The sequence below is a fragment of the Myotis myotis genome, unplaced genomic scaffold (assembly GCF_014108235.1).
Source record: "Myotis myotis isolate mMyoMyo1 unplaced genomic scaffold, mMyoMyo1.p scaffold_m19_p_4, whole genome shotgun sequence".
Classification (NCBI taxonomy): Eukaryota; Metazoa; Chordata; class Mammalia; order Chiroptera; family Vespertilionidae; genus Myotis; species Myotis myotis.
Window position 1 is genome coordinate 117,520,988 of NW_023416346.1, and position 26,664 is coordinate 117,547,651.

Consider the following 26,664-nt stretch of genomic DNA (forward strand, 5'->3'; position numbering starts at 1 on the left):
GAAGAGCAATCATTTGGAACTAAAGTCAACTTCTCAGTGGGTATCAGAATCTTAAAATACTTTCTCAAGGAAAACAGAGGTGGCTGGGCCCTTAAACCTAAAAATAGTAAAACCTGGGAAAATGGCTGCTACCTTCTAATCGCTAAAGGCTCAGAGGTTCACAGAACCAGTGTGATTCTGGTAGAAATTTTTTCTGTGAAGAGAAGGCCGAGTTGTCAGACAACCTGCTTTCTGGTGGTTTCATTTGGGAGATGCCATATTTAAACGTGGGGACATTATAGAAGTTTAAACTTATATAACAACTGCCTCAGTTAAAGTGGCATGGTTTAATAACCTTTATATGGAGTCAGTGCTCGCCATTTATGGAGCGCCCACTCTCTGCAGAGAGCAAACCATCTGAGGAAGCTGTGAGAGGTCACAAGGAAGCGGAAGTTCTACCCTCTGCAAAGAAACAGTTTAGAATAAAATGAAATAACAGAAGCCAGGTGCAAATGCCTGTCATACAAAGAGTGCAGCAATGCAAAAGACTAAGTGCAAAGGAGCTGGAAAATACAACAAATATGAAGTTAAGTCTGCAGGGAGGGATAAAAGTGATTAATCAAGGAACCAGAAATGGATAGGGTGAAACTGAATGATATAAAGCACGTCCCAATGAAAATGTGAATCATTTCCTATGAACTCATTCAAGATTCTGAAGGTTCTAGTTCAATTTGTCGTAACAGTCTAAGTTCTCCTTTTCTTAGATCAGTAAGAGAACTTGTGAAACATTTATTTTTCCTTTTTTAATGTCTGTTTTATGTATTCCATTTTTTCCTAATTGGAACATTCCTCGTAATAGCCATTGTAACATTAGATTATATTTTTTATTTTTTAAATATATTTTATTGATTTTTTACAGAGAGGAAGGGAGAGAGATAGAAAGTTAGAAACATCGATGAGAGAGAAACATCGATCAGCTGCCTCCTGCACATCTCCCACTGGGGATGTGCCCGCAACCAGGTACATGCCCTTGACCGGAATCGAACCTGGGACCTTTCAGTCCGCAGGCCGACGCTCTATCCACTGAGCCAAACCGGTTTTGGCTGTAACATTAGATTATAATTTCCTTGAGGGATCGCAGCAGTTTGGTAGGACCTAACTGTAATAGTTTAGCCCACATTTGTGTCTGGCCATATTCTGGAGCTTCCAACCTGACAGTTACCAAGCAGAGTTTTTAGGACATAAAATGTTAGGTTGTCTTTAAATAATATTTTGTTCTTTTTCTTGCATTTTTCTTCTTAAGTGCAGGACAACTGTATTTCCAATGTCCTGATTTTTACAATATCTGCAAATGTCTAAAGGCAACAGGAAAGAGTCTGAGTAGACTTGGATTTTGTTTTAAATTTTGTTTTAATTTCTGTTGCTTCATCTTATTAAGGGAATCTTAATGACTAGCTATTATAACAAAGAGACAACTAAGAAATAAAACTTCTTTTAATTTAGAAGTTTTCCAATTAAAAGGATCCAGTGTCTGGCCTTGACAGTAGGATCTATAGTGACTCAAACTGTTAGCGGTGAAACACCACCAGAGGTGAGACCTCAGTCCAGCAACCTTGGTATTTGAGTTCTAAGAAAGGATTCAGAGTCAAGACTCCAATTATAAGAGAAAGTTTCTTTAGAAAGTCACACAAGTAGAAAAGGTGAGCCAGCTGGGCTGCATGGGCTCAGGAAAAAAGTTAAGAGAGGCAAAAGAAAGGCCCTTAGAGCTTAGGAAAAAGACAAAGGTAAAATTTGGGGGGAGGGGGGGGTGGCGGGAGAGAAGGGAAAGGTTCAAGCAGTCTCCAGAGAGAGCACCTGGGGAAAGAAGAAGGGAAGATACTGATCACTAAGAGAACTTTCAATTCATAACAACTACTTAACAGAAAGACCTCAAACTTTTGCAAATATAACAAAGAACTACCATAACATTAACTGCCCAAAACAATAAATTGGCCCCCAAATTCTGAGAGTTAACAGGTTTCAAGAAAAAAAAGAGGAAAAGTTATATTGAGAAATAAAATCAATAAATGTTTATTCTGACCATTAAAAAATGTTATGTCCCTCTTACTTCTAGTAAAAATTAATACATATGTCTGAAGCTGCACTGTCCAATAGAAATATGTCAGCCACATATGTAATTTTAAACTTCCTCGCAGCACATTAACATAAAAAGAAACAGGTGACATTTTTGACATTTTATTTAACCCAACCTCTCCAAAAGATTATCATTTCAACATGGAATCAATACAAAAATATATTGAGATATTTTACTATTTTTATATTAAGTCCATGAAACCCAGTGTGTATCTTATACTTAAAATCTCAATTCAAAGCTAAATTCCTATCAGAAATAACTGACCTATAATTAGATGTCATCAAATTTATAGTTAAGATAGATTCACATATCCAAATTGTTCCAAATACACTTAAAAGTTTTCCAATTAACTGAATCAAGTATCAGTTTTAAATTTAAGTTGCAATTAAATCAATTCAGTTTCTCAGCCACACTAGCCACATTTCAAGAGCTTAATAGGCTCAAGTGGCTAGTGCTGGCCATACTAGACAAAGAAGGCTAAAGAAATAAGATATATTTAGTAGAAAATTAAGGCATTAAAAACAGAAAGGAAACAAAAAGTATAAATGTTTATCATAGTAGATGACAGATCTGTCATATCAATAAATATAAATTGGTTAAACTTAATCACATAAAAGAAAAAGTTTTTTTTAATATAGTTTTATTGATTTCAGAAAGGAAGGGAGAGGGAGAGATAGAAACAACAATGATGAGGAGACTCATTGGTCGGCTGCCTCGTGCACGGCCCCTACTGGAGATCAAGCCCACAATCCAGGCATGTGCTCTGGATAAGAATCGAACCCAGGATCCTTCAGTCTGCAGGCCGACACTCTGTCCACTGAGCCAAACCAGCTAGGGCAAAAGAAAAAATTTAATGCACAAAGCAAAACCTAACTTTATACTGTATTTCAAGGCAATATTACAAAGTAATTCTGAAAAAAAAAAAAAAAGAATGGCGATGCACTACCAGAAAATATAAACAAGAGGAAAATAGGGATCTAGATCCCAATGTCAAATAAGGTTGAATCCAGACCAAGAAGCATTAAACTAGTAAAAGGAGAGCACTCTATTGCTAAATGGTACATCTCACAACGAGGACATAACAGTTAACAATATCTAAGCAGCAAACATCACATTAACAAGCATAAAGCAAAAACCATAGGCAATATATGAAGAAATAAAATCATGTTATTAGGAAACTTGAACTTCTCTTGGGCCATGACAGATCAAGTAGATTAAAAAAAAAATAAAAGTAGAGCCCTGGCTGTTTTGGCTCAGTGGTTAGCGTGTTGATCTGCAGATGGAAGGGTCTGGGTTCAGTTCCCAGTCAAGAGCATGTACCTGGGTTGCAGGCCCAATCCTGGTCTGGGTCAGGGCATGTGCAGGAGGCAACCGATTGATGTGTCTCTCTCCCCCTGCCCCAGTCCCTCCCTTCCACTCTCTAAAAATCAATGGGGGAAAAATATCCTCGGGTGACGATTAACCAAAAAAATAAATAAAAGTGAAAGTAGAGAAAAGTTAAACAACATAATTAATATGGTAGATTTGGGTTATGCTCTCTTCTCTGTAACCTGTGAAGAAAGCATAACTCAAAGAACATTCACGGCAGTGTAGTATTCCATTGTGTAGATGTACCATAGTTTTCTAATCCATTCATCTGCTGCTGGGCACTAAGGCTGTTTCCAAATCTTAGCTATGGTAAATTGTGCTGCTATGAACATAGGGATGCACATATCCTTTCTGATTGGTGTTTCTGGTTTCAGGAACTCTTACCATTTGCCACAGTATGGATGGAACTGGAGAGCATTATGCTAAGTGAAATAAGCCAGTCAGAGAAGGATAAATACCACATGATCTCACTCATTTGTGGAATATAATGAACAACATAAACTATTGAACAAGGACTGATCCAGAGACGGAAAGGCATTGATTGGACTGTTGGGCCTTGGAGGGAAGGTAGCGGAGGGTGGGGGTAAGGGGGAGAGATCAACCAAAGGACTTACATGCAAGCATATAGGCCTAACCAATGGACACGGACAATGGGGGGGTGAGGGCATGAGCGGGGGGGGGGGGGGTGGGGGGTACGTGGGGATAAGGACACATATGTAATATCTTAATCAATAAAAAATATATTTTAAAAAAAGATAAAAAAAGAACATTCACAAGAAATAACCAAATATTGGGCTACAAAATAAATGTCAATAAATTAAATAATGATTCAGATAACATTCTCTGATCACAATGCAACAGAACTAAGTATAAAGAAAATTAGGGCTATAAAACTGTAGCTAAACAACAGAGCAGAAGGGAAAGTCATGGTAGACATTAATGAACTAGAAACAAACGTCATAAGACTAATCAACGAATCCAATCACATAAGCCACCATCTAATCTAATCTAGAAAGAGGAGAGGAGAGAACAAATATAAAATAAAGGGGAAAGAGCCAGAGAGAAAATTAAGACTGATATGAGATTTCTATCTCAGCAATGAAAACTGACTTTGCATTCCAATGACCAGGATAATTTTCTAGAGAAATACATCAAAATGATCAAAATAGACTCTAGAAGAAACAAAAAAAAATCTATACAGATACAATCCCAAAAGTTGTCAAAAAACAATAGACCCCAAAACAACTAGGTTTAAAAGGTTTCAGGGCCGAAACCGGTTTGGCTCAGTGGATAGAGCGTCGGCCTGCGGACTGAAGGGTCCCAGGTTCGATTCCGGTCAGGGGCATGTACCTTGGTTGCGGGCATATCCCCAGTGGGAGGTGTGCAGGAGGCAGCTGATCGATGTTTCTCTCTCATCGATGTTTCTGGCTCTCTATCTCTCTCCCTTCCTCTCTGTAAAAAATCAATAAAATATATTTTTAAAAAAATAAAAGGTTTCAGGGGGGATTCTAACAAATCTTTAAAGAACAGATCATTAGAAGGATAAATTGGTCTGAATATAGAAAAAAAATTATTTTTTTCTGAAACTAGCATGACATTGATAAGAAAATCTAACAGATTGCTCATACACACAACATCTATAGACAAAAAGCACCTGGATAGCAATATAATGAACCCAGGAATGCATCATACTATTCTCTCTCTACTTCTGCATGTGTTTAAGATTTTCCATAATAAAAAGCTAAACTAAATTGCTATCTAGACATCATTTTCCACTTACCCAAAGTTTGACAAGGTGGTGAATGTGTAGGAAAACAGGACCTCTCAACCTTCTAGTGAAGATAAAACAGACAACCTCTAAGGAAGGCAGGTTGACAATGTTTATCAAAATTTCAAGTTGCACAGGCCCTTTGATGTAGTAATCCTATGTTTAGGAATGTGTCCTATATATACACACTCATCCTTGCACGAAATGCTGACCATAATTCACTATAGCACTGGTTGTCACAGCAAAGATTCAAAACAACCTACTAGCCATCGACAGGGAGTTGACTAGTGAATTATATAGCACACTCATATAAATAAATTCTCCAAAGCCATAAAAAAGAAGAAAGATCTGCTGATACAGCTATGGAAAGCTCTCTACGGTATTCAATTTAAAAAGCAAGTTATAGAAAAAAGTATAAGCTGCTGTTGGCGCACAAACAGGGAGGCTAGCGGCCAAAAGTGGAAAACTGACTTCTCTATGTCCTTTTGCACCTTTTGAATTTGGAACCATGTGACTATAATCTCAGACCACAAAGAAAAATATCATTTTTTAAAATCCCATCCTTTAGAAGGCATTATTGCCATCATAAACTCTTGATCCATCTAGACCACTTGCTATTCTTCCTACACTTTGCAGAGTGGAAGGACATATTTCAAGTAAAGGTTGAGTTCAAGAAACTTTTATCATTTTAAAGGGCAAAGAGCACAGCTGGTGTTACTTAATGGTTGGTGTCAACCTATGAACTATGAGGTCATGGTTTGATTCCTGGTCAGGGTATATGCCCAGGTTGTGGGCTTGATCCCCAGTGTGGGGCCTGCAGGAGGCAGCCCATCAGTGATTCTCTCTCATCGTTGAGGTTTCTCTCTCTCTCTCTCCCTCTCCCTTCCTATTTCAAAAAATAAAATACAGAAAAAAATAAAGGGCATAGAGACAAAAAGGCACACAGATGATAGGGAGACAGCACTGTAGATCCAGATCATCTAATTAGTGGTTTTCAACTCTGGTTATGCTTTAGAACCCGGGTATCTTCTAAAAAATGCCAATACCCTGCACCTCACCCCAGACCATTTATATTAGAAGTTGAGGTGATGGGACCCAGGTATGCAGACCACTGATCTAAATACTTCACAGCGGTGGTCCTCAACAGAGGGTGATATTGCTCCCCCAGGGGATGTGGCACTCTCAGGAGACCTGTCTGGTTGTCACACCTCGGGGGTTGGGGTTGTTCCTGGCATCAAGTGGGTAGAGGCCAGGGATGCTGCTTTAGTAAATGCGCAGGACATCACCCCCAGAACAGTGACCTGTCCCAAAATGTCAAGAGTGCTGAGGCTGATAAATACTCCTTTTGTTATGCCCAGAATTCAAGATCCCCAAGAAACCACGCCAGGGAGCCAGTCCGATGCAAAAGCAGAAGGTCCTTTATTGAGTTAGCTAACCCGACCCGGGCCTCCAGTCGACGCAGCGACCGGAAACCGAGTGCCACCCATGAGAAAATCAGGGCTTTAATAGTGAGGAGAGGGGAGCTGACTGTGGGCCCTGCCGATTGGCCAGGCGCAAGTCGGGTCTTGTTACACAGGATGTGGTCATCTCTATGGCGCACACATCCCTTGCTTGTAAGATGGAGGGCATAGCCCTCGCCCTTTCACCTTTAAAATAAAAGCACTGCTTAATAAGATCATATAGGTTTCAAGCAATGTCACCCCAATAAATGTAATGAAGAAATAAAAAAGCACTGCTTCTGAAGTAACAACCAGTTCTAGTCTTCACTCTTAAACAAGGAATTGGTATAATAAAGCTGTTCCAGTGGCCATTGAAGCAAGAATGTACTTGTTGACATGGTTCTAACAAATACTGAAGCATAACATTCTGTGTATGTCCTTTCTCTGGCCCCTGTCCAGTTACTCTAGTCAAACATTTATGTGCCGTTTGTAAAGTAGCCAGGGAGAAGGTCATAAAGTTCACAAAGTGGCAGCGTGTGGGTCAACATGGCCCATGCATCTATTTCATTGGAGCTGTAAGTTTTTAAAAAATACATTGAACTGCCCGAACGGCATGGCTCAGTGGTTGAGCATTGACCTATGACCCAGGAGGTCATGGTTCGATTCCCGGGCAGAGCACATGCCCAAGTTGCGGGCTGGGTCCCCAGTATGAGTGTGCAGGAGGCAGCCGATCCATGATTCTCTCTCATCATTGATGTTTCTCACCATTGATGTTTCTCTCTCTCTCTCCCTCTTCCTTCCTCTCTGAAATCCTCTTCCTTCTTCTATATATTGAACTGGCGCCAATCAGCTGCCCCTTCTGGAGCCAGCATGCACCTGGGAGTTTGCCCCTACCTGACTGACTCATTTGCCCCTCCCCTCCTAGTTTTTGAAGCATTTGAGGTGCCCTCCCCCCCCGCAGTCTTCTGTAATCATACACAGGCAGAAAGCCTCTATTTCTCCCTCCTCACCTTAAAAATACCCCCACACCCATCATTCTAAACTCTAAAGCTCCCATATCACTTGCCAAAATGGAACTAGCTTTATGACCTTTCTAGCCTCTTTCAGGAGCTAAAAGAACTAAGAGAAGGTATTCTTTGAGATGGTCTTTCTATGGCAACGCTCTTCTAGTTGTTATCATCAAAGGTAGGCTGTCTGCCGCCCAATTCATCTCTGGGTATTACAAACAAGCTTTAGTTTCTAAGAAATTCCACTACTGTACAATTCTTTATAGCGCTTCTGTAAAATTCCTTATAAGGAAAAGACTTCAATTACTAGGCTTCTTCCAGTATCCTAGATTAGTGTATCCCTCCACCCCTCCCAAGACAGGTCAGAGGCCTTTATGTGAAATGTCCATCAAAAGATTAGGTAATTTTCTTTTCAACAGCTCATCACTTTTCCTTTGAAATTACAACCACAGAGTTTTGGAGCTGTGCTTTAGAGATTACCTGGTATAATCCACACATTTTATTCATGAGGAAAATGAACCCCAGTGAGGTTCAGTCACTTAGTCAAGGCCACACTCTTGAGCCAGTGGCAGAGCAAGAATTAGAACATTTATTTCCAGATACTGGTCCCATAGGTTTTCCACAATAGCACTATGCCCCACTGTGGTTTTTCTTCTCAAATACCATCCTTGCAAAGACACCTATTAACGTGGGTAGATACTAGCTGCTATAGAAATAAATCAAGTGAAATTTCACCAAGCTATTAGAGCTATAGCTTCAACTTTGAGGGGGGAAGGAGGAACTGGGAGTTTTGAGGTTTCTTTTGTTCTTTATTGTGAATTAGCCTGGTTCAGTTTACACTAATAAGAGGCTGACACCTTCAGAATCTTTTCTAAACCATAAATTAAAAGATGGCAAACATGCTGTTTCTAGCAACAGTGACATTTTCTTTCTAAACTCTGAAGTCAGAAGTTGCCTCAAACCTCTAAAATTCTCACAAGTGGCCAGATATGGTAGAGTAAAACTACTGGAAAGCTTTGGGGAGTGAAGTTTAAGATCCAACAGTCAACACCTCAATGAATTTCAATTTTCCTCATCATTCTCTGGCAAATTGGTTTCTTAAAACTGAATATTATTGCAACTTTACCCTATTCCTCTCTTCCTATTCCAACTTAAGCATGGACATCCCATTTTGTACATTGGGTCTTCCCAGAGTATTCTACCTACTCCACACTTTAGTTTTTATGTCCACCTGACATCATCCCTTGACTTTTACATAAAACTTATGAAATGAACAAATGTGAATAATGGGTTCTTTTCCCTTGGGAGCTTAGAACATCTTTGCTGCTCCATTTTATTTTCCTTCCAGGCTGCCGAGTTCCATTCTGACACCTGAGTTAGTACTTTGGGTTTACTTTCAGGTGTTTCACAACCAGCCCCCTCGCATTCAGCAATTAGGAGTATTTGCTCAGCGGCTGAAAGGGCACCACTCTGGGGAAACACGATCCAATTAGCATAAGGTGGTGGAATCTATTCCCATCTCAGCTAGGCCTCAGGCAGGGGTGGGGACCGGGTCCTCTGGGCTCCCACCTGAAAACTGCCCACCAGCCCAACCGACCGCAACCCCTGAAAACTGCCCACTAGCCCAACCGACAGGGAGAAGGGTAGCACACAAAAGTTGAGGCGCAACCAAAGGTGCCTGGGTTGTATCGGACCCTGCTCGGACAATAGGCGCCCAACCGTCCCCTCTTCCCCAGCACCTAAGGCGTGTGCAGCCCAGGCCTCTGTTTAACATGACACTAAGAAGACAACAGTTCGAATCCTGCTGCTCCAGCCACGAGCGAACACTGTCTTACAGCAGGAAAGGAACAAAATGCCATTGCATAATTTATACGACCTCAAGGTGTTTCTAAACAGCTCTTACCCAACCAAAAAAATAAAAATAAAAATAAATCTAAAAATAAAAACTTAAAAAGCCACCCGCATTCCGCTGGGAAGTTTTAAGGGCAGGGAGGTCTGTGTCAAGTAGATCTGAAGCTAAACATGCAGGTTTGGGGGGAGGGAGTTCCGCCCGGGACGAGGTTCTATGTCTACTGGTAGGCCCCCGACCGGTGTACCAGGCCTTGTCCCTGCGCGCCCCGAAATCCGAGCCCCTGGGAGAGCCCCCGGGCATCCCGGAGCCCCGCCCGCGGTTCCCACGACTTAGACTGCGGAGACCTGCGGCGACGTAGGGCCCGGAAGACAGTGGCCCCGCGCCCGGACCGTGGCGACCGTGGGAGCTCGGGACCCCGCACTTACCGAAGTCCAGGAACTGCTTGATGGAGAGCGGCGACGGGGAGAAGCGAGAGTAGCGCTCAATCTGCTTGGGCACCGGCTGCTTCAGCAGCCACCGGAACAGCCGCATCCTCGCCGGGGCAGTGCACACACCAGCCGAGACACTCAGGCGACCGCAGGGGCCGGTGCAGCCGAGAGGCGCAGATCAGGCTCGTTCGCCAAACGCGCAGCCTCCGCCTCGGCCTGGACGCGGGGATGCAGCTACCGCAGCAACAGCGACAGCGGAGGCAGCAGCTCTCCAGATACTGCCAACCGCCCGCGGCTTCCCCAGGCCCCGCCCACGGGGGGCGGAGCCGGCCTCGGCACGTACGCGGCGCCGGAGGGGAGTGGAGGGGCGGGGCGAGAGGGGCGGGGCCGCCGCGCGCGCCGGCCGCTGATTGGCCGCTTCCGCCTTCGCTTTCTTTTGTGGCGGGGCGTGCGTTCCTCCCTCGCTCCGGGGCCTCAGCCGCGCTGGCTGGTGCTGCTACCGCACGTTCCGCCCCCGACTGGGGCCTCAGTGGCCGAAAGGTGGCGGAGGTGGAGGAGGATTGGAAGAAGGCCTGGGCCCACGTCGGGAATTTGATCCTACACGCCGCTCCTGGCCTCTCGCAAGCGAAGGTACCTCTTCCGGAGGCCTTTCCTGGAGGCTGGCTGTTGCGCTTCTACGCGTTCCTTACATCTCCACACTTTGATTCTCAGGTTCTGTTTGCCACTTAACTACAGTGGCTGTTTCATGCTCTCCATTACCACCACCACCTTTGGGCAGATTCAAATGTAAACTCGCTGGTTCTGCTTCGTTCCCGCCCCTCACTATTGGACAGGATTTGCTGAAATGTCACTGACTCATTGTTTCGTGCCCCCCCTCGAGCCCCGCCTCTCCCATCCCTCCCACCCCCAACTCTTGCGAACACCTTTGGACAGGATTGTTAGGTCATTGGCTCTGCTTCGTGGCCCGTGGCTCCTGCTCCCCAACCACCTCCCCCCGACCCTCCCATAGGGCCAACACTTTTAGACAAGTTAATAAAGTTACTGTCACCACCACCACCATTGGATGGTATCAAATTTTAGGTCACTGGCACTTTGTTTTGTGCCTCCCCCCTCCGCCCCCTGTGCACTCCCCCTAATACCATTTGGGCAGGATTAATTATAAGGTCACTGACTCTCTGCTTCATGCCCCCACCTCCACTAGGGTTGAAAGGATCCAATTTAAGGTCATTGGCACTACCTTTCATACACCCTCATCACCGCCACCACCATAGGACAGTTTCTTGCTTCCCCACCAGCAGCACCACTACTTTGGGACAGAAGTGTATGCTTACACTCTGTATTGGGTATTCTTTGTCTACATAAGAGTGAACTTGAACTCAGAGTTCCGTATATGAAATCATTATTTCCTAATGTGAACATATGAAGTACTGCTTGCTTTAACCATTTCCACCAAGCCTTATTTTATTTTTGGCAACGTGTCAACATCAATTAAAATGAAAGGCAGGATGTTCTCTAAAGAATGGTAAAAATGTAGTTAGAAACCACTCCTTTGGTCTGATTAGACTGTTTTTCTCACTGAATAAAATTATTGGTGTGTAGCTACTTAGCTTTTGTGCCTCCAATTGGTATTTATGCATTCAATCCTATTTCGTATCTACTCTGAATTTAAAGAACACTAATCCATACACTCAAAGACATCCAATGGTCTTCTCCACTTCTAGATTTTCAAGTCATCTTGGTGGTGGTATGATATATGGACTACCAGGTCTTTTCCATTCAAACCAAAGTCTGAAAGAGACATACTAACAACCTCTTTATTTTTTAAATATATTTTTATTTATTTTAGAGAAGGAGGGAAAGGGAGAGAGAGATAGAAACATCAATGATGAGAGAAAATCATTGATTGGCCGCCTCCTGCAGGCCCTACACTGGGGATCGAGCCTACAACTCGGATATGTGCCCTGACTGGGAATCAAACCGTGACTTCCTGGTTCACAGGTCAACACTCAACCACTGAGCCAGGAGCTTTGCTGGCAGAGCTAAGCAATCCTGTTGGTGCGTGTGGGCAGGCAAGAAGACCCTGTGGCCTGTGGTTCCTCCAGTGACTTTCTCAGATGCTACCTATAGGCAGCGTGTACTTATTGGCTATTGTGGGAGTCAGTGAGCAGGAAGAATTTGAATATTGGTAAAGAGGAAGGTTTTTCCAACTTAAACTGCAAATGCTGCTGGTTCCTGAGCTTCAAAATCACTTGTTTCACTCCTTCCTTTTCCACTACACAAAATGCTACTTTAAATCTATGTATTCTGTTGATTTGATTACCTAAACTGTCATGTGGGTCGTTTTATTGATTGTGGCTATATCTTTATAGCAAATCTTAGAAGTTGGGAATAATTATAATAGAAATTGTGCTCAAATGACCCAGTCCCAAGCTTGGTTCTATCATTAACTAGCTGTGAGACCTTAAGCAAGTCACTTAGACTTTTGCTGTCCCAGTTACCTCTTATATCAGATGAAGATACCTGATTTCTCTCCCTGGCATTTGTGACAATCAAATGAAATAAATCATATCTAATATAAATACAAGATATTGTTGTACCTGTTTTATACAGCAACACATATTTTTAGCTAATAGTTTTGTGTAAATTGGCAATATCCAGAAGCTAAATCAGTGGGTTGATTTCAGTGAGAGTTGTAGTTGTGAGACAGGTCTTGAGAGAAATAAATAGATCTTGATTAACCTTTTTTGATTCCTGCACACACCAAGGTCTTGCCCATAGGCCCCACTTCCAGTAGCTTTCAAAGCAAGATCCCTGGACCAGCAGCAGGAGTGTCACCTGGGAACTGGTTAGAAAGCAAACTCTTGGACCCAATCTCAGACCTACTGAATCAGGAACTCTGGGGTGGGGTCTGGCAAGCTATGGGGGTTTTAAAGATATAGCCACAAATTCTTTTATATTCTTCCCCTCAAGAGATTTAGTAGTACACGCTTCTCACTAACAGAGGATAGCTAGAGTGATGAGACCTCACTTCAAAGAGTAGCTTATTAAACAGCTACAGCCCTACAAAATACCTGACCAGTAATTCCTCAAAACCATCAAGGTCATTAAAAACAAGGAAACTGTCACGACCAAGAGAAGCCTAAGGAGACATGGTGGCGAAATATAAGGTGCTATTCTGGATGGGATTCTGGAACATACATAAGGACATTCTGTAAAAACTAAGAAATTCTGAGTAAAGGGTGGACTTGGGACCAAATTTGTTTAATAATAATGTATCAACATTTGTTCCTGAATAATTGTAACAAATGTACCAGGCTAATGCAAGAATGGGAACTTCTGTACTATCTTCTCAATTTTGCTATAAATCTGAAACTATTCTAAAAAATAAAGTCAATTATACAATATGGCATTATTGGTTATAGTTATCATGTTGTACATTCCATCCCCAGAACTTCTTTATCTTATAACTAGAAGGTTTGAAAGTTGCTAAGCAAGCGGCTCTTAAAAGTTCTTGTCACAAGGGGAAAATATTTGTAACTATATGAGTTGATGGATGTTAACTAAATTTATTGCAGTAATCATTTCACAATATATACATATATCAAATCATCATGTTGTACACCTTAAACTTATACAATGGTATATGTCAATTAAATCTCAATAAAACTGGGAAAAATCAGTACTTTTTTATGACAAAATGTAAAATAAAATATATTCAGGTAATATAATGAAAAATATGATAGCAATAAAAATATGTTATAATCATAGAATAACTACTGAACATTTAAAGGACACATTACAAAACTAATAATAATAATAATAATAAAGTGAACAGCCCTAGCCGGTTTGCTCAATGGATAGAGCATCGGCCTGTGGACTGATTCCAGTCAAGGGCACATGCCCTGGTTGGGGGCTCGATCCCCAGTAGGGGGCGTGCAGGAGGCAGCCGATCAATGATTCTCTCATCATTGATGTTTCTATCTCTCCCTCTCCCTTCCTCTCTGAAATCAATAAAAATATATTTTAAAAAATAAAGTGAATTTAAATAAAGACTGTGGCTTCCATCTTGAGGTTCATATTCTCTCTTTTTCTCTCTGTCTCAGAAGCCACGGGCCATGTTGCAAAGCAGCCCTGGGGAGAGGCCCACAGGAGTGAGCTTGGGCTCTTGCATCTCGGCCACCCATATGCCATCCAGACTGAGAAAGACCCAGAAACTCTGGGACCACGTGAGCCACAACCGTGGCTGCATCGCAAGCACAGGAAGCACCGGGGAGGCTGAGGTAATGCTGGTGGCTTGAGTTATCACAGGTTCAACTTCGACAAATATCACCCGGGTTCCTTTGGGAAAGCTAGTGTGAAGCATTACCCCTTAAAGAGGAACCAGAGCTTCTGTCCAGCTGTCAACCTTGATAAACTGTGGACCTTGGTCGGTGAGCAGACACGGGTAAATGCTGCCAAAAACAAGACTGGAGCTGCTCCTGTCACTGACGTGGTGCGGTCGGGCTATTACCAAGTTCTGGGGAAGGGAAGGCTCCCAAAGCAGCATGTCATGGTGAAGGCCAAGTTCTCCAGCAGAAGAGCTGAGGAGAACATTAAGGGTGCTGGCAAGGCCTGTGTCGTGGTAGCTTGAAGCTACCAGGAAGGGAAGTTCATTAAATGCTCACAAGTGCTTTTGAATTAAAAAAAAAAAAAAGATTGAGCTTGGAAGCAGGACCCTTTAGAACAGTGGTTCTCAACCTTCTGGCCCTTTAAATACCATTCCTCATGTTGTGACCCAACCATAAAATTATTTTTGTTGCTACTTCATAACCGTAATGTTGCTATCGTAATGTAAATATCTGATATGCAGGATGGTCTTAGGCGACCCCTGTGAAAGGGTCGTTCGACCGCCAAAGGGGTCGCGACCCACAGGTTGAGAACCGCTGCTTTAGAAGCTGATCCCTCCCCTGTCCTGCACCTCAACTATAACCTCCTGAGAGAGTCCGAGCCACAAGTACTCAGCTAAGTGGCTCCTGGACTCCTGACCCACAAAAACTCTCACAGTTTGTTGACTGAATGTTTGTCGTTGGCTGATTTATTATGTAGTAATTCTTAACTCATTCTGATGCATACTCAAGAGTGAGAACCGCTGTCCTGTCCTATTCACTCTAATCCAGCCCCCTATTCCTTCTAGTTAATTCCTCAGACCTCCGCATACTCAGCATTTTGACATCAAGGGAGGCCTTCCCTGACCATAAAGGTGATTTGTTCCCCCTTGCTACATGGTTTCCTGGTTCTCTGCACTTCCTACTGTAACCCTCAAAGCACTCTGGCATAATTCGATTAATGCTGATCTTCAGCACTAGGCATAAGCTCTGTGACCACTAAGCCCAAGTCTGGCTTATTCACTGCTTCATCTCCAGTGTTCAGCATTAAGTACCTGTCACTATTTATTTGGATTCACAATAAATATTTATTAGATAAATGACAATCAGCAACTGCCCGGCTGGCATGGCTCAGTGGTTGAGCGTCAACCTACTAACCAGGAGGTCACAGTTCATTCCCAGTCAGGGTATATGCCCGGGTTGCAGGCTCGATCCCCAGTGTGGGGCGTGCAGGAGGCAGCCAATCAATGATTCTCTCTCATCACTGATGTTTCTATTTCCCTCTCCCTCTCCCTTCCTCTCTGAAATCTATAAAAAAAATAAAAAGAAATAAATAAAAAGAAAACCAACAACAGTAACAAAACCTACCCCAAATTGCATTTCTTCCCATCAGCTTTCAATAGAGAACAAAGGCAAGGGTAGTATTCTGAGTCATTCAAGCAATAATAGAAACTTTATTAATTCATAATTTGATGACACCAAAAACCCAAATCCAAAGTGGAGTGGAACATAGGGGGAAAAAATAACCGATGATTATCTCATCATCACTAGTTGGTGGATCTTGTTATAAATTGCTTCCAACATCACTTGACTTGATGAAATCCTGGTTTCCCTGTCTTTTCCTCTGTCTTCACTCTCAACCAACATTTTTTGAGCAACTACTGTATGCCCTGTGAAAGTACCTATGTTATCTCTTCACAATAAATCTGATGGATTAACATTATCCTTATTTTATAGGTTTCATTCGCCTGTAAACTCACCTAACACACAGAAAAGTTAAAATAATTAAAGATTACACAGCTTGTAAATGATAGTCTGGGTTTGAATCCTGGTCTCCTGACTCTCGATTCTCCATTCTATCATAATACCAGCCTGCACTTTTAAAAATAGACTGAATTGTTTAGAAGAATTTTAGGTACACAGCGAAATTGAGCTGAAAGTACAGGGAGTTCTTGCATACCCCCACACCCCCATGCACACAAACTCCCCACCATCAACATCTTGTACCCGAGTGGTACATTCGTTACAATCAATGAACCTACATTGATACATCATTAGCAACCAAAAATCCATACTTAACATGCACTCCTGGTGTTGCACATTATATGGGTTTGGAAAAATGTATTATGATATAGTATATTCACCATAATAGTATCATACAGGATAGTTTCGCTGCCCTAAAAGTCCTCCGTGCTCTGTCTATACATCTCTCCCTGCAAACCCTGGCAGTCACTGATCTTTGTACTGCCTGCATAGTTTTGCTTTTTCCAAAAATCCTATTGTTGAAATGATACAATATGTAGCCTTTTCAGTTTGGCTTCTTTCATTTTGCAATGTGTACCAAAGACTCTTCCATGTGTTTTTGTGGCTGGAGAGCTTATTTATTTTTCAGGTCTGAATAGTATGTTCTGGTCTGGATATACCATAGTTTATTTATTCATTTACCTATTGAAGGTAATTTCCGTTGTGTCCAAGATTCATTCACCAGCCCATTTTTTAATTTTAAAAGTAGGATTTGAGAGTGTGTAGGTGAGTGAACTAGAGAAGTGAGGGCTACTTAATAAAGTTTAGCTAAATTTATCTTTAATCAAATATGTGTGTGATTTGAAGCAGTAGCTCTATTCTTCCAAGTGCCCAGATTCTTGATTTTTTGGACAAAATATTTTAATGGTGCAGATCCTCTTGAAGTCCATTCATACTGGTCCTTTCATTTGTAATTAAGGAGGGTTTTCAGTCTTAGTAATCTTTCTCCCCATAGGAGGTCAGAAAAAAAAATTTAAGTACAGAGATTGTGTAGCAGGATAATTAATTGAAAAAGTAAATCTGGGATTTGTTTTTGCTTCTCTTGGAGGGGCAAAGGAAGGGGTAGCTGATCTTCCCCCCGCCTTCAAAACAACGGAGGGGGGTCTTCGGGTGTGGGCTTAGGACTGCTGTGCCTTGGGGATTTCACTAGCTGTGTTTGTGCAGCTGGGTGCTTTGGTTGCTAGGACTGAAAACAGAAGTTGGAAGGTATAGGAGACATTTTAGTCATCTTGCATTCCTCTTCCATTGGTAACTATGTTTACTTCCCCATGCAGTGCATTTGTGCTTTGGGGGGGAAATAGCCACATTAGTTGTAGTAATAAGATATATGTCTCAATCAAAAGACTAGTGAGCTTAATTCTGACCCCTGGCTATGGCTCTTGGTGCAGGGATGGGCTTGTGACCCAATTTAGGGCAATGGGAAAGGAGGAGACATTTCCTGGGGGCATCTGTGACAGAAACCTGCTTGCTATTCAGAGGAAGCTTCTGGAATAATCTCTCTCCCCTCCTCCTCCCCTCCCCCTCCTCCTCCTCCTCCTCCTCCTCCTCCTCCTCCTCCTCCTCCTCCTCCTCCTTCTTCTTCTTCTTCTTCTTCTTCTTTCTCTCTCTCTCTCTCTCTCTCTCTCTCTCTCTCTCTCTCTCTCTCTCTCTCCTCTCTCTCTTTCTCTCTCCTTTCTGTCTTTCTATTTCCTCCCATCTCTGAATGCACACAAGGAAGAATGTAGCATCAATTGACAACCATCTAACACCAGGGTTAAGTTGAATGTAGAAATAGGAACAAACTGGGTCCTCAATAATGTTGTCAAGCGACTGAATCAGACCAACCCAGAAACCTCCTCTGAACTTCCAGTTACAGGCCCGTGCATCTCCTTCATGGTTTAGGCCAGCTTGGGTAGATATGCATGGCTTAGAGTCAAGAATAGTCTAACTTTCATACCAAGCATTCTCCAGATACCCTGAACATAACACACAGGAAAAAGCCCCCCAGTGATGGCTGCTATTGGGTGTTTTGTCAGCTATGCATGTGGGAATTCAAACCCAGATTTAATTTTATTTTAAAAAATAAAGAAAGGTAATGTTTCCGGTGACTAAGTGTTATGGAACAAAATTATATCCTATAATATCCAGAAGAAGGGAAATAAAAATGGAGAATGGTTACATAAATCATGGCACGTGCACTCAATGGACCATTATACTGTCATTAAACATATATTATATGAGCCCAGTCAGCATGGCTCAATGGTTGAGCTTTGACCTATGAATTAGGAGGTCACAGTTCTATTCCTGTTCAGGGCATATGCGTGGGTTGTGGGCTCTATCCCCAGTTTGGGACGTGCAGGAGGCAGCCAATCAGTGATTCCATCATTGATGCTTCTCTCTCTCCCTCTCCTTTCTTTTCGGAAATCAACAAAAAATGCATATGTAATATGAAATCTATATGAGAACATGGAAAATGCAAACATTATAAGTTGGTAAAAGTGAGATACAAAGTTGTGTATTAAATTTGAGCTCAGCTCTGAAGAGATCACAAAAACTTTGTAGAAAAAAGTCTGGAAGGAAACTGAGCAAAATGCCAACAACACAAGAAACACTAAAGTGTGCTTTGAGTGATACGCCGGTTAGATTGACATTTAGGAAATCCTTGGGATCCCTAGGTGGGAGCAAATTCCAAAAATATGAACCAAGGATAGATAACACGAATGGCCTTCTTCAGTTCTCCTTTGCCCCAAAAGATGAAGGTTAATTACACAGAGCCTTGTCAGAGTCTATTGCTTTTCTGTTTTTATCCAAAACACGATCTTATCAATTCTATTAATATTTACTTAGTGCCCATAACTAACTGAGCATGAACCATCATTTGCAGTGGACTCTGACATCTAAGGTGACACCTATTCTCTGGAAAACGCAAGTCTAGGACAGCCATCATCCATCCAAGCTGTTAGTCAAGGCACAGCCTTCCCACCGCCCCACTTAGCATGATACTCCTCAGGTCCCTCCATGGTGTCTCAAAGGGTAAGAGAAAGTTTTGAGGAAAAGAAAAACAGCCATATTATGCTAAAAGCGAAATAGGCCAGTCAGAGAAAGATAAGTATCCCATGATCTCACTCACATGTGGAATCTAAGGAACAAAATAAACTGATGAACAAAATAGATCCAGAGACATAGAAGCATGGAACAGACTTATGAACTTCAGAGGGAAGGCGGGGGAGGGTGGTGAGTGGGAAGAGATCAACCAAAGAACTTGTATGCATATAGGCTTAACCCATGGACACAAACAACGGGGTGGTGAAGGCCTGGGATAGGGGTCGGGGGCGGGCTAGAAGGGGTCAATGGAGGAAAACAGGGGACATATGTAATACTTTCAACAATAAAGATTTTAAAAAGAAAAACAGCCATTCCTCACAAAGAGATTAGGGATTCCTGCTCTAGGATAATCAGTCCCATGTTCTATCTCATGTATGAGACAACTATAAATTAGTCATATTAAAGGAACAGGACTGCCCTGTCCAGTGTTTCTCAGTGGTCAGAGCATTGGCCCACAAACCCAAGGGTTGCAGGCTCAATTCCTGTCAAGGGCATGTACCTGAGTTGCAGGTTCCCTGCCCCAGTTGGAGCGTATGCAGGAGGCAACCAATTGATGCGGCTCTCTCAAGTCATGTTTCTCTCTCCCCCTTCCCCCTCCCCCATCTCCCACTCTCTGTAAAATCAAGGGAAAAAAATATGCTCCAGTGAGGATTAACAAAAACAAAACAAAACAGGGAGGGGGACAGGATTGGGCCAAGCACTTCTACAATTTAAAATGTGTGCTAAAATAGAATGAAAAAGGCCAGATCTTGAAATTTAAAGAGATTCAATCCCATTCGTAGTGCTAAGACTGCACCGGCCACATGGGGCTTATGAGCACTTGAAATGTGCGGGGCCCCCACTGAGACGTGTTACAAGTATAAAATTCATGCTGGATTTCAAAGACTTAGTATGAAAAAAAAAAAAGAACACAAACGCTCTCATTACTAATGTTTATACTGATTACATGTTGAAATGATAACATTTGGATATGCTGGTTAAGTCAAATCCGGGGGTGGGCAAAAGTAGCTTTGCAGTTATGACGACACAAAACACAGAGTTTATTCTTGTTGAGTGAAAAAAGCTATTGTAATCATCATAACCCGGACCCCTGTAAACCTCCTTTTGCCCACCCTGTATATTATTAAAATTAATTTCAGCTGGTTCTCTTAACCCTTTCTTGTGTGACTTCCGGAAAATGTAAAATTATACTGGGGCTCACATTTGCGGCTCACATTAGATCTCAGTTGGATGGTGCTGAGCTCGATATATTGCAGGGTATCCCTTATACTCTTCTTTATATAGAAAAGGTGCCTAACATTGGCTACTGGGCTTCTTTGTGCCAGGGCTGTGTTTAGGTGCAGTCATCCTGCAAAGCACACGTGAGTAACCCATTTACAGATGAGAAAACTGAGGCTCAAAGAAGTTATGTAAGTTGCCCAAAATCAGCCACTAAAGTATGGGAGAGCCAGTAAATTCGGCACTGGATAATTGTGGAGGATGTTACTCAGTTGCCAAGGCTTTTCACTCTGCCATGACTTGAAAACCTAAACAAGCAGAGGAAGTGGTGCCAAAAATATGGGAGGAGATGGGTCCTGTAAAATTGAAATTGCTTCCCACAGACAAGCCCCATTAAAAAAAAACAAACCAAAAAAACTCGCCCAGATGATGTGGCTCAGTGTTTCACCGTCAATCTTTGAATCAGGAGGTCATAGTTCGATTCCTGGTCAGGGCACATGCCTGGGTTGTGGGCTTGATCCCGAGTAGGGGGCGTGTAGGAGGCAGATGATCAATGATTCTCCCTCATCGTTGATGTTTCTATCTCTCTCTCCCTCTCCCTTTCTCTCTGAAATCAATAAAAATATTTTTTAAATAAATGAATAAAACTACCTCCCAGGTCCTCGATTCCAAGTTGAAAAACACATGACTCACGTGGAGTGATATCGTATCGCCTCACTTTTCATCTAACCATAACTTGGAAAGAGGTTTTGAATGGGTGCTGTTGAAGAGCTAGACTTTCCCCATTCAAAACAGAAAGGTTCCTGTTAAGTATTTGCCTATAGTTTTAGATGTGGTAGGAAGAACAATTTGCTAGTTAGCCCTATAACTTTCTTTTTGTTGCAGAACATCTTGGTGGGTTTGCAGATACAAGTTTAGGGTTGGAACTGTGGAGAGGTGTATATGTTCCCCCCTGTCCCCCCTCTCCGTTGATCTTGGCAGGGAGAGGGAGTAGACTGAAGGAAAAATAAGAGGGGGTGTGGTGGGGTGTGGTGGTGGGTCTTTAAGTAGGGCTGAGAATAAAGTATAGCATAGGGAATATAGTCAATAATATTATAATAACTACTAGAGGCCCAGTGCACAAAATTCGTGCACTCGGGCAGGGGTCCCTCAGCCTGGCCTGCACCCTCTCAGTCTGGGAGCCCTCAGGAGATGTCTGACTGATGGTTTAGGCTCGCTCCTCGTGCCATCAGTCGGACATCCTTAGCGCTGCCATGGAGGTGGGAGAGGCTCCCACCAGCACCGCTGTGCTCACCAGCCGTGAGCCCAGGTTCTGGCTGAGCAGCACTCCCCCTGTGGGAGCGCACTGACCACCAGGGGCAGCTCCTGCATTGAGTGTCAGCCCCCTGGTGGTCAGTGCACATCATAGCACCGGTTGTTCTGCCGTTTGGTCAATTTGCATGTTAGCCTTTTATTATATAGGATGTGTGCTGCTAGTTGGCTACTGGAAATATCGGGGAAATACTTTGTAAAGTATATGCTTGTCTAACCACTACACTGTGCACCTGAAATGAATACAAAATAATATTGAATGCAAACTGTAAGTGAAAATTTTTAAGAAAAAATGTTTTAAAGAGCTGAGGTTGTACTGCCCATGTCCTCGCTCTCCCCACCAATTTTGCAACTGGTGTTTCATTCACAAATGCTTGTTTGGGAGTGATTTGGTCCATGCGGATTCTGGTGAAGGAGTTGTCTGTTTCAGCAGCAGCTGTAAGAAAGAGCAGTGGCAGAGGTGGCTGGGAGAAATTAGTTCAAGCAAGTATCCTGGGGGCTGCTGAGGACTGTGATAGACTGTGAGATCTGGGGGGGCGGGGGGGAGACACCCAAAGAAGAGAATGGGAGCAGGGCAGGACACTTCACCTCAGTCCCTGCAGCATGAGGACCCCTAGGTCACATCTGGATGACATATAATATCGGATTGTTGGTGCAAGCACCCACTTTCAATGCTTAAAACAGGACCTTCCATTAATTTTCCCAGAGTCCTGTGTTCAAGCTATAAGTGTCACCATTAGGATCTTAGATATGAGATTAGTTAAGGTTTTTTCCCCAAAGCAGACTATGTGCAAGTCGCTTATTTGTGCGATGATGGGAAAAAACACCACTGGGGTGCAGGGAAGCCAGCCCACGGAGGGCCTGCAATCAGGAGAGTTACCCAGCAGGTAACCGCAGCTCCATCCCGCTGGGGAGCTCGTGGAAGCTCCAGACACCAGTCAGAGTTCTCCCAGCCCGAGAGGCAAGAGAGCTGGGGTTTTCATCCACCCATTCCTGTGGCATGGGGAGCTGAGAGCTGCTCCTGGGGAGGGTGAAGCATTTTCCTAGCACTTTCGGCCTGCTCTATGCACTGCCCAGAATTGTACCCTTTTCTGGCTTTTACAAAAATTATTTTATCACACAGATGTATGCTTAGATTATTTCATTTTTATTGTTGGAATTTCATGGACTGAAGGGTCCTGGGTTCAATTCAGGTCAAGGGCACGTGCTTCGGTTGCAGGCTTGATCCCTGGCTCTGGGTCATGTGCAGAATGAAACCAATTGATGTATCTCTCTCACATAGATGTTTCTCTCTGTGTGTGTGTCTCCCACTCCTTTCCACTCTCTAAAAAAATCAATGGGAAAAATATCCTCGGGTGAGGTTCAACAAAAAATAAATAAAAAGGAACTTTATAATAAGAGTAGTGTACTAGCCCTAACCGGTTTTGCCCAGTGGATAGAGCATCGGCCTGCAGACTGAAGGGTCCCAGGTTTGATTCCGGTCAAGGGCATGTACCTTGGTTGTGGGTACATCCCCAGTAGGAGGTGTGCAGGAGGCAGCTGATCGATGTTTCTCTCCCATCGATGTTTCTAACTCTCTATTCCTCTCCCTTCCTCTCTGTAAAAAGTCAATAAAATATATTTTTGTAAAAAAAAAGAGTAGTGTGCTATAAGACTTCTGAAACTAGCTTTGTACACTCAGTATTATATCACAAAGGTTTATTTTATATTACTTGTGGAGTCATTTAGGTTGTTTCTAGTTTTTTTCTCTCGCTCTCTCTCCTTCCTTACTTCCATCCTTTTATTTACTTAGTTACTACAAATAGTAACTAGAGTTGATGTGAATCTTATTTTGGGGCAGGCTTATAGATTCTGTAAGAATGCTTAACAGCTGCCCGGTGTGGCTCTGTGGTTGAGCATCGACCTATGAGCCAGGAGGTCATGGTTCGATTCCCAGTAAGGGCACATGCTTGGGTTGTGGGCTAGATCCCCAGTGTGGGGCATGCAGGAGGCAGCGGATCAATGACTTTCTCTCATCATTGATGTTTCTGTCTCTCTCTCCCTCCCTCTCCCTTCCTCTCTGAAATCAATAAAAATATATTTTTAAAAAAGGTTTCATTGTGAGAACTGGAGACAGTACCTCCTTGCCTCAGGAAGCTTTCAGTTATGGAGGCTGCTGCTGTTTCGATACATTCAAGCATGACAACTTAGCTTAATAGACACCTGACCTTGAAGTTCCAGGCCTCCATCTGCCACAAACTAGCTCTATGGTTTTGGGAAAATTGCTTCATCTTTCCATGCCCAATTGCTCATATGTAAAGTGAGAGGGCTGGACTTCAGCTGATCTCTGAAGAGGAGATCACAAGTCTATGAGAAGAACTTTGACTACAATACTCAATTATTTATTGATGCCAGTGTAGTCACCCGTGGCTATCATTCCTCAAGTACTAACTTATTCAACAGATCCTGAGGGAAGAGCTAGGACAAGCACTTTCCCAGAAAATGGAAGAAAATAATTTTGTTTTGCTTGAGAGAATAATTTTCAAATCTGAAGGGCAAAGGAAAGAGTGAAGGGGAAAATAACCACCCCCACATTTACAAAAAAAAAAAAAAAAAAAAAAAAAAAAAAAAAAAAAGCTATGTTTGTGTTCAAAACCAAGTTCAGAACTCTGATATTATTCTCCAATTAGTGCAATTATTTTTTCAGCACTCAAGCTTATTTCATAAGCCAGAACTGTATTGTATTTCCCTTGTGTAACTCCTTGTATAACCCTTTTCTTCTTTTATGCCTTTCCCTCCAAATGACTTCATTCTTTCACTGGGTTTTTTTTTTCTCTCTCAGCATTCCTGTTGTCACTCTGCTTTCAGTGAGAGAGCCACTTTTGTCTTGGGTAAGTTTTATTTGGCAGCATGGCCTGAGGAACACCTGTTCCTATTCCCATTCTTATGCTCTGTTGACTCATGGCGTGGAGAATGTTGGATTCCTATATATACCTCGTAGTCATGGTCAAAGAATTCCATCTGAATTAGATGTAAGCTGAATTTCAGTAGACAAAAAAAGTAGAGGAATCTTTTCTCTTCCGAGTATGTAAACCTTCCACCCAGGGAAACTCTTTTGCTTTTCCAATAGCCTTCCTGGCTCCTTATGAGGTAAAAGACTTACTGTATCCTCCCCTTCAACTTCTCCCTGAACTTGCCTACCTCATATCCTCCTGTCCTTTGCTCATAAGACTGGCCACTTTCCTGATAAAGAACCACTGCATACACACTGGATAAGAAACAGCGGCAATGAGGCCTGGCTGGTGTGGATCAGTGGTTAGAGCGTCGGCCCACACCCTGAAGGGTCACAGATTTGATTCCCTGTTTGATCCCTGGTCAGGGTGTGTGTGTGAGGTAACTAAGCAATGTGTCTCTTACACTGATGATTCTCTCTCTCTCTCTCTCTCTCTCTCTCTCTCCCTCTCTCTCTCTCCCTCTCTCTCTCTCCCTTCCACCCTCACACTCTCTCTAAAAAGCAATGGAAAAAATATTCTCAAGTGAGGATTAACAAAAAAAATAAAGAAAAAAATAAAAGAAACAGTTGCAATGAAATGTTGATTAACTCAGACTCCCCTGAGACACAAAATCTCTCTAGTCACACCAGGAGAATGGAAAGAAGAAAGAGAAGGAGAGGGTGGGTGAATTCATGGTTCAAGTCTCAGAATAACCAAGACTGGAGCCCAAGATGGTGCCAAGCAAAGACTAGGGAGTCAAGAGACAGAGCAAGTGATGGAGTCATCCTGGCCAAAGGCGACAAGTGAACAAGGAAGTGTGGTGAAGGTTTGTCTACCACCTACAAAGTGCATGTTTGTGTGCGCCTTGGTGGTGGTCTTCTCACCACCGTGTAGCTTTTCCTGAAGAGTGTGTTCTCACTAACAACTGCCAGGAACACTTAGAGGAGATGGCAAGTCCTAGGCACTGTTCTCATTCCCCCACATCAAGTTCATGCGAAGGTCACCAATGATGTTCATGTGCAAGGGACACTTTTAGTCCTTATTTTCTTGACCTCATGGTCACTTCCTCTTTGTTGAAAAACTCTCAGTTCCGTTGAATTCAGTGACTCCACACCCTCTTTTTTCTCTCTCCCTGCTTTCTAATCATTTCCAGATCTCTTTTTCTGACATCTTCTCCTCTGCTTCATCTTAGGTTTCCTTAGAGCAATTTCCTCATCCCTCCTCTTACCTGCTTCTCTCTTCCTAGGCAATCTCCACTATGGCTTTACTTACCATTAAATTTCTGACTCCCAACTTTGAATCTCCTGCCCCTATATATTCAAATGCCTACTTGCCATTTCCACTGCATCGCCTCAGTGACACCCTCAAGCTATACATGTCAAAAGTATACTCTTGATCTTCCCACCAAAATTCTTCTCTTCCAGCATTCTGCCTTTCCTTAGAAAATGGTGATTCACCCAGCCAGCGTGGCTCAGTGGTTGAGTGTTGACCTATGAACCAGGAGGTCACGGTTTGATTCCCAGTCAGGGCATATGCCCGGCTGCAGGCTCGATCCCTAGTATGGGATGAGCAGGAGGCAGCCGATCAATGAGTCTCTCTCATCATTGATGTTTCAATCTCTCTCTCCCTCTCCCTTCCTCTCTGAAATAATTAATATATATGTATACTTTTTTTTAAGAAAATGGTGATTCTGCTGACTGGGTTGCTTAAACTAAGAACCTAGACTTCATCCTAGTTACTTCCCTCTCTGTCATCACCTCTCACACTGCATCAATCATCAAGTCTTTTGATTCTCTGTCCTATATGTCTCTTGAATCCTTCTGCTTCTCTCCATCCCAACTGTTGCCACCATCTTGACCAAGACTAACAATACTTCTCACCTAGGCTATTGCGGCATTTTTACTAGTCTCCAGCATCCTGCCCCTCACTCCATTCTT

General features: G+C 42.8%; 1 protein-coding gene and 1 long non-coding RNA gene across 3 annotated transcripts in view; one reads left to right on the forward strand and one right to left on the reverse strand.

Moving 5' to 3' along the window:
• Positions 1 to 10,298, reverse strand: part of PDK3 (pyruvate dehydrogenase kinase 3) — a 67,992-nt gene extending 57,694 nt beyond the window's left edge. For both annotated transcript variants that reach the window (XM_036304698.1, XM_036304697.1), the window contains exon 1: positions 9,973 to 10,298. In XM_036304698.1, the coding sequence (XP_036160591.1) occupies positions 9,973 to 10,078 (106 nt within the window). In that variant the 5' untranslated portion in view covers positions 10,079 to 10,298. The remainder of the gene's footprint in view (positions 1 to 9,972) is intronic.
• A 158-nt stretch (positions 10,299 to 10,456) lies between these two features.
• LOC118654546 lies at positions 10,457 to 24,638 on the forward strand. Its single transcript, XR_004967003.1, has 3 exons — positions 10,457 to 10,605; positions 14,079 to 14,255; positions 24,577 to 24,638. It is a non-coding gene; the product is annotated as an uncharacterized LOC118654546 (long non-coding RNA).
• The last annotated feature ends 2,026 nt before the right edge of the window (positions 24,639 to 26,664 follow it).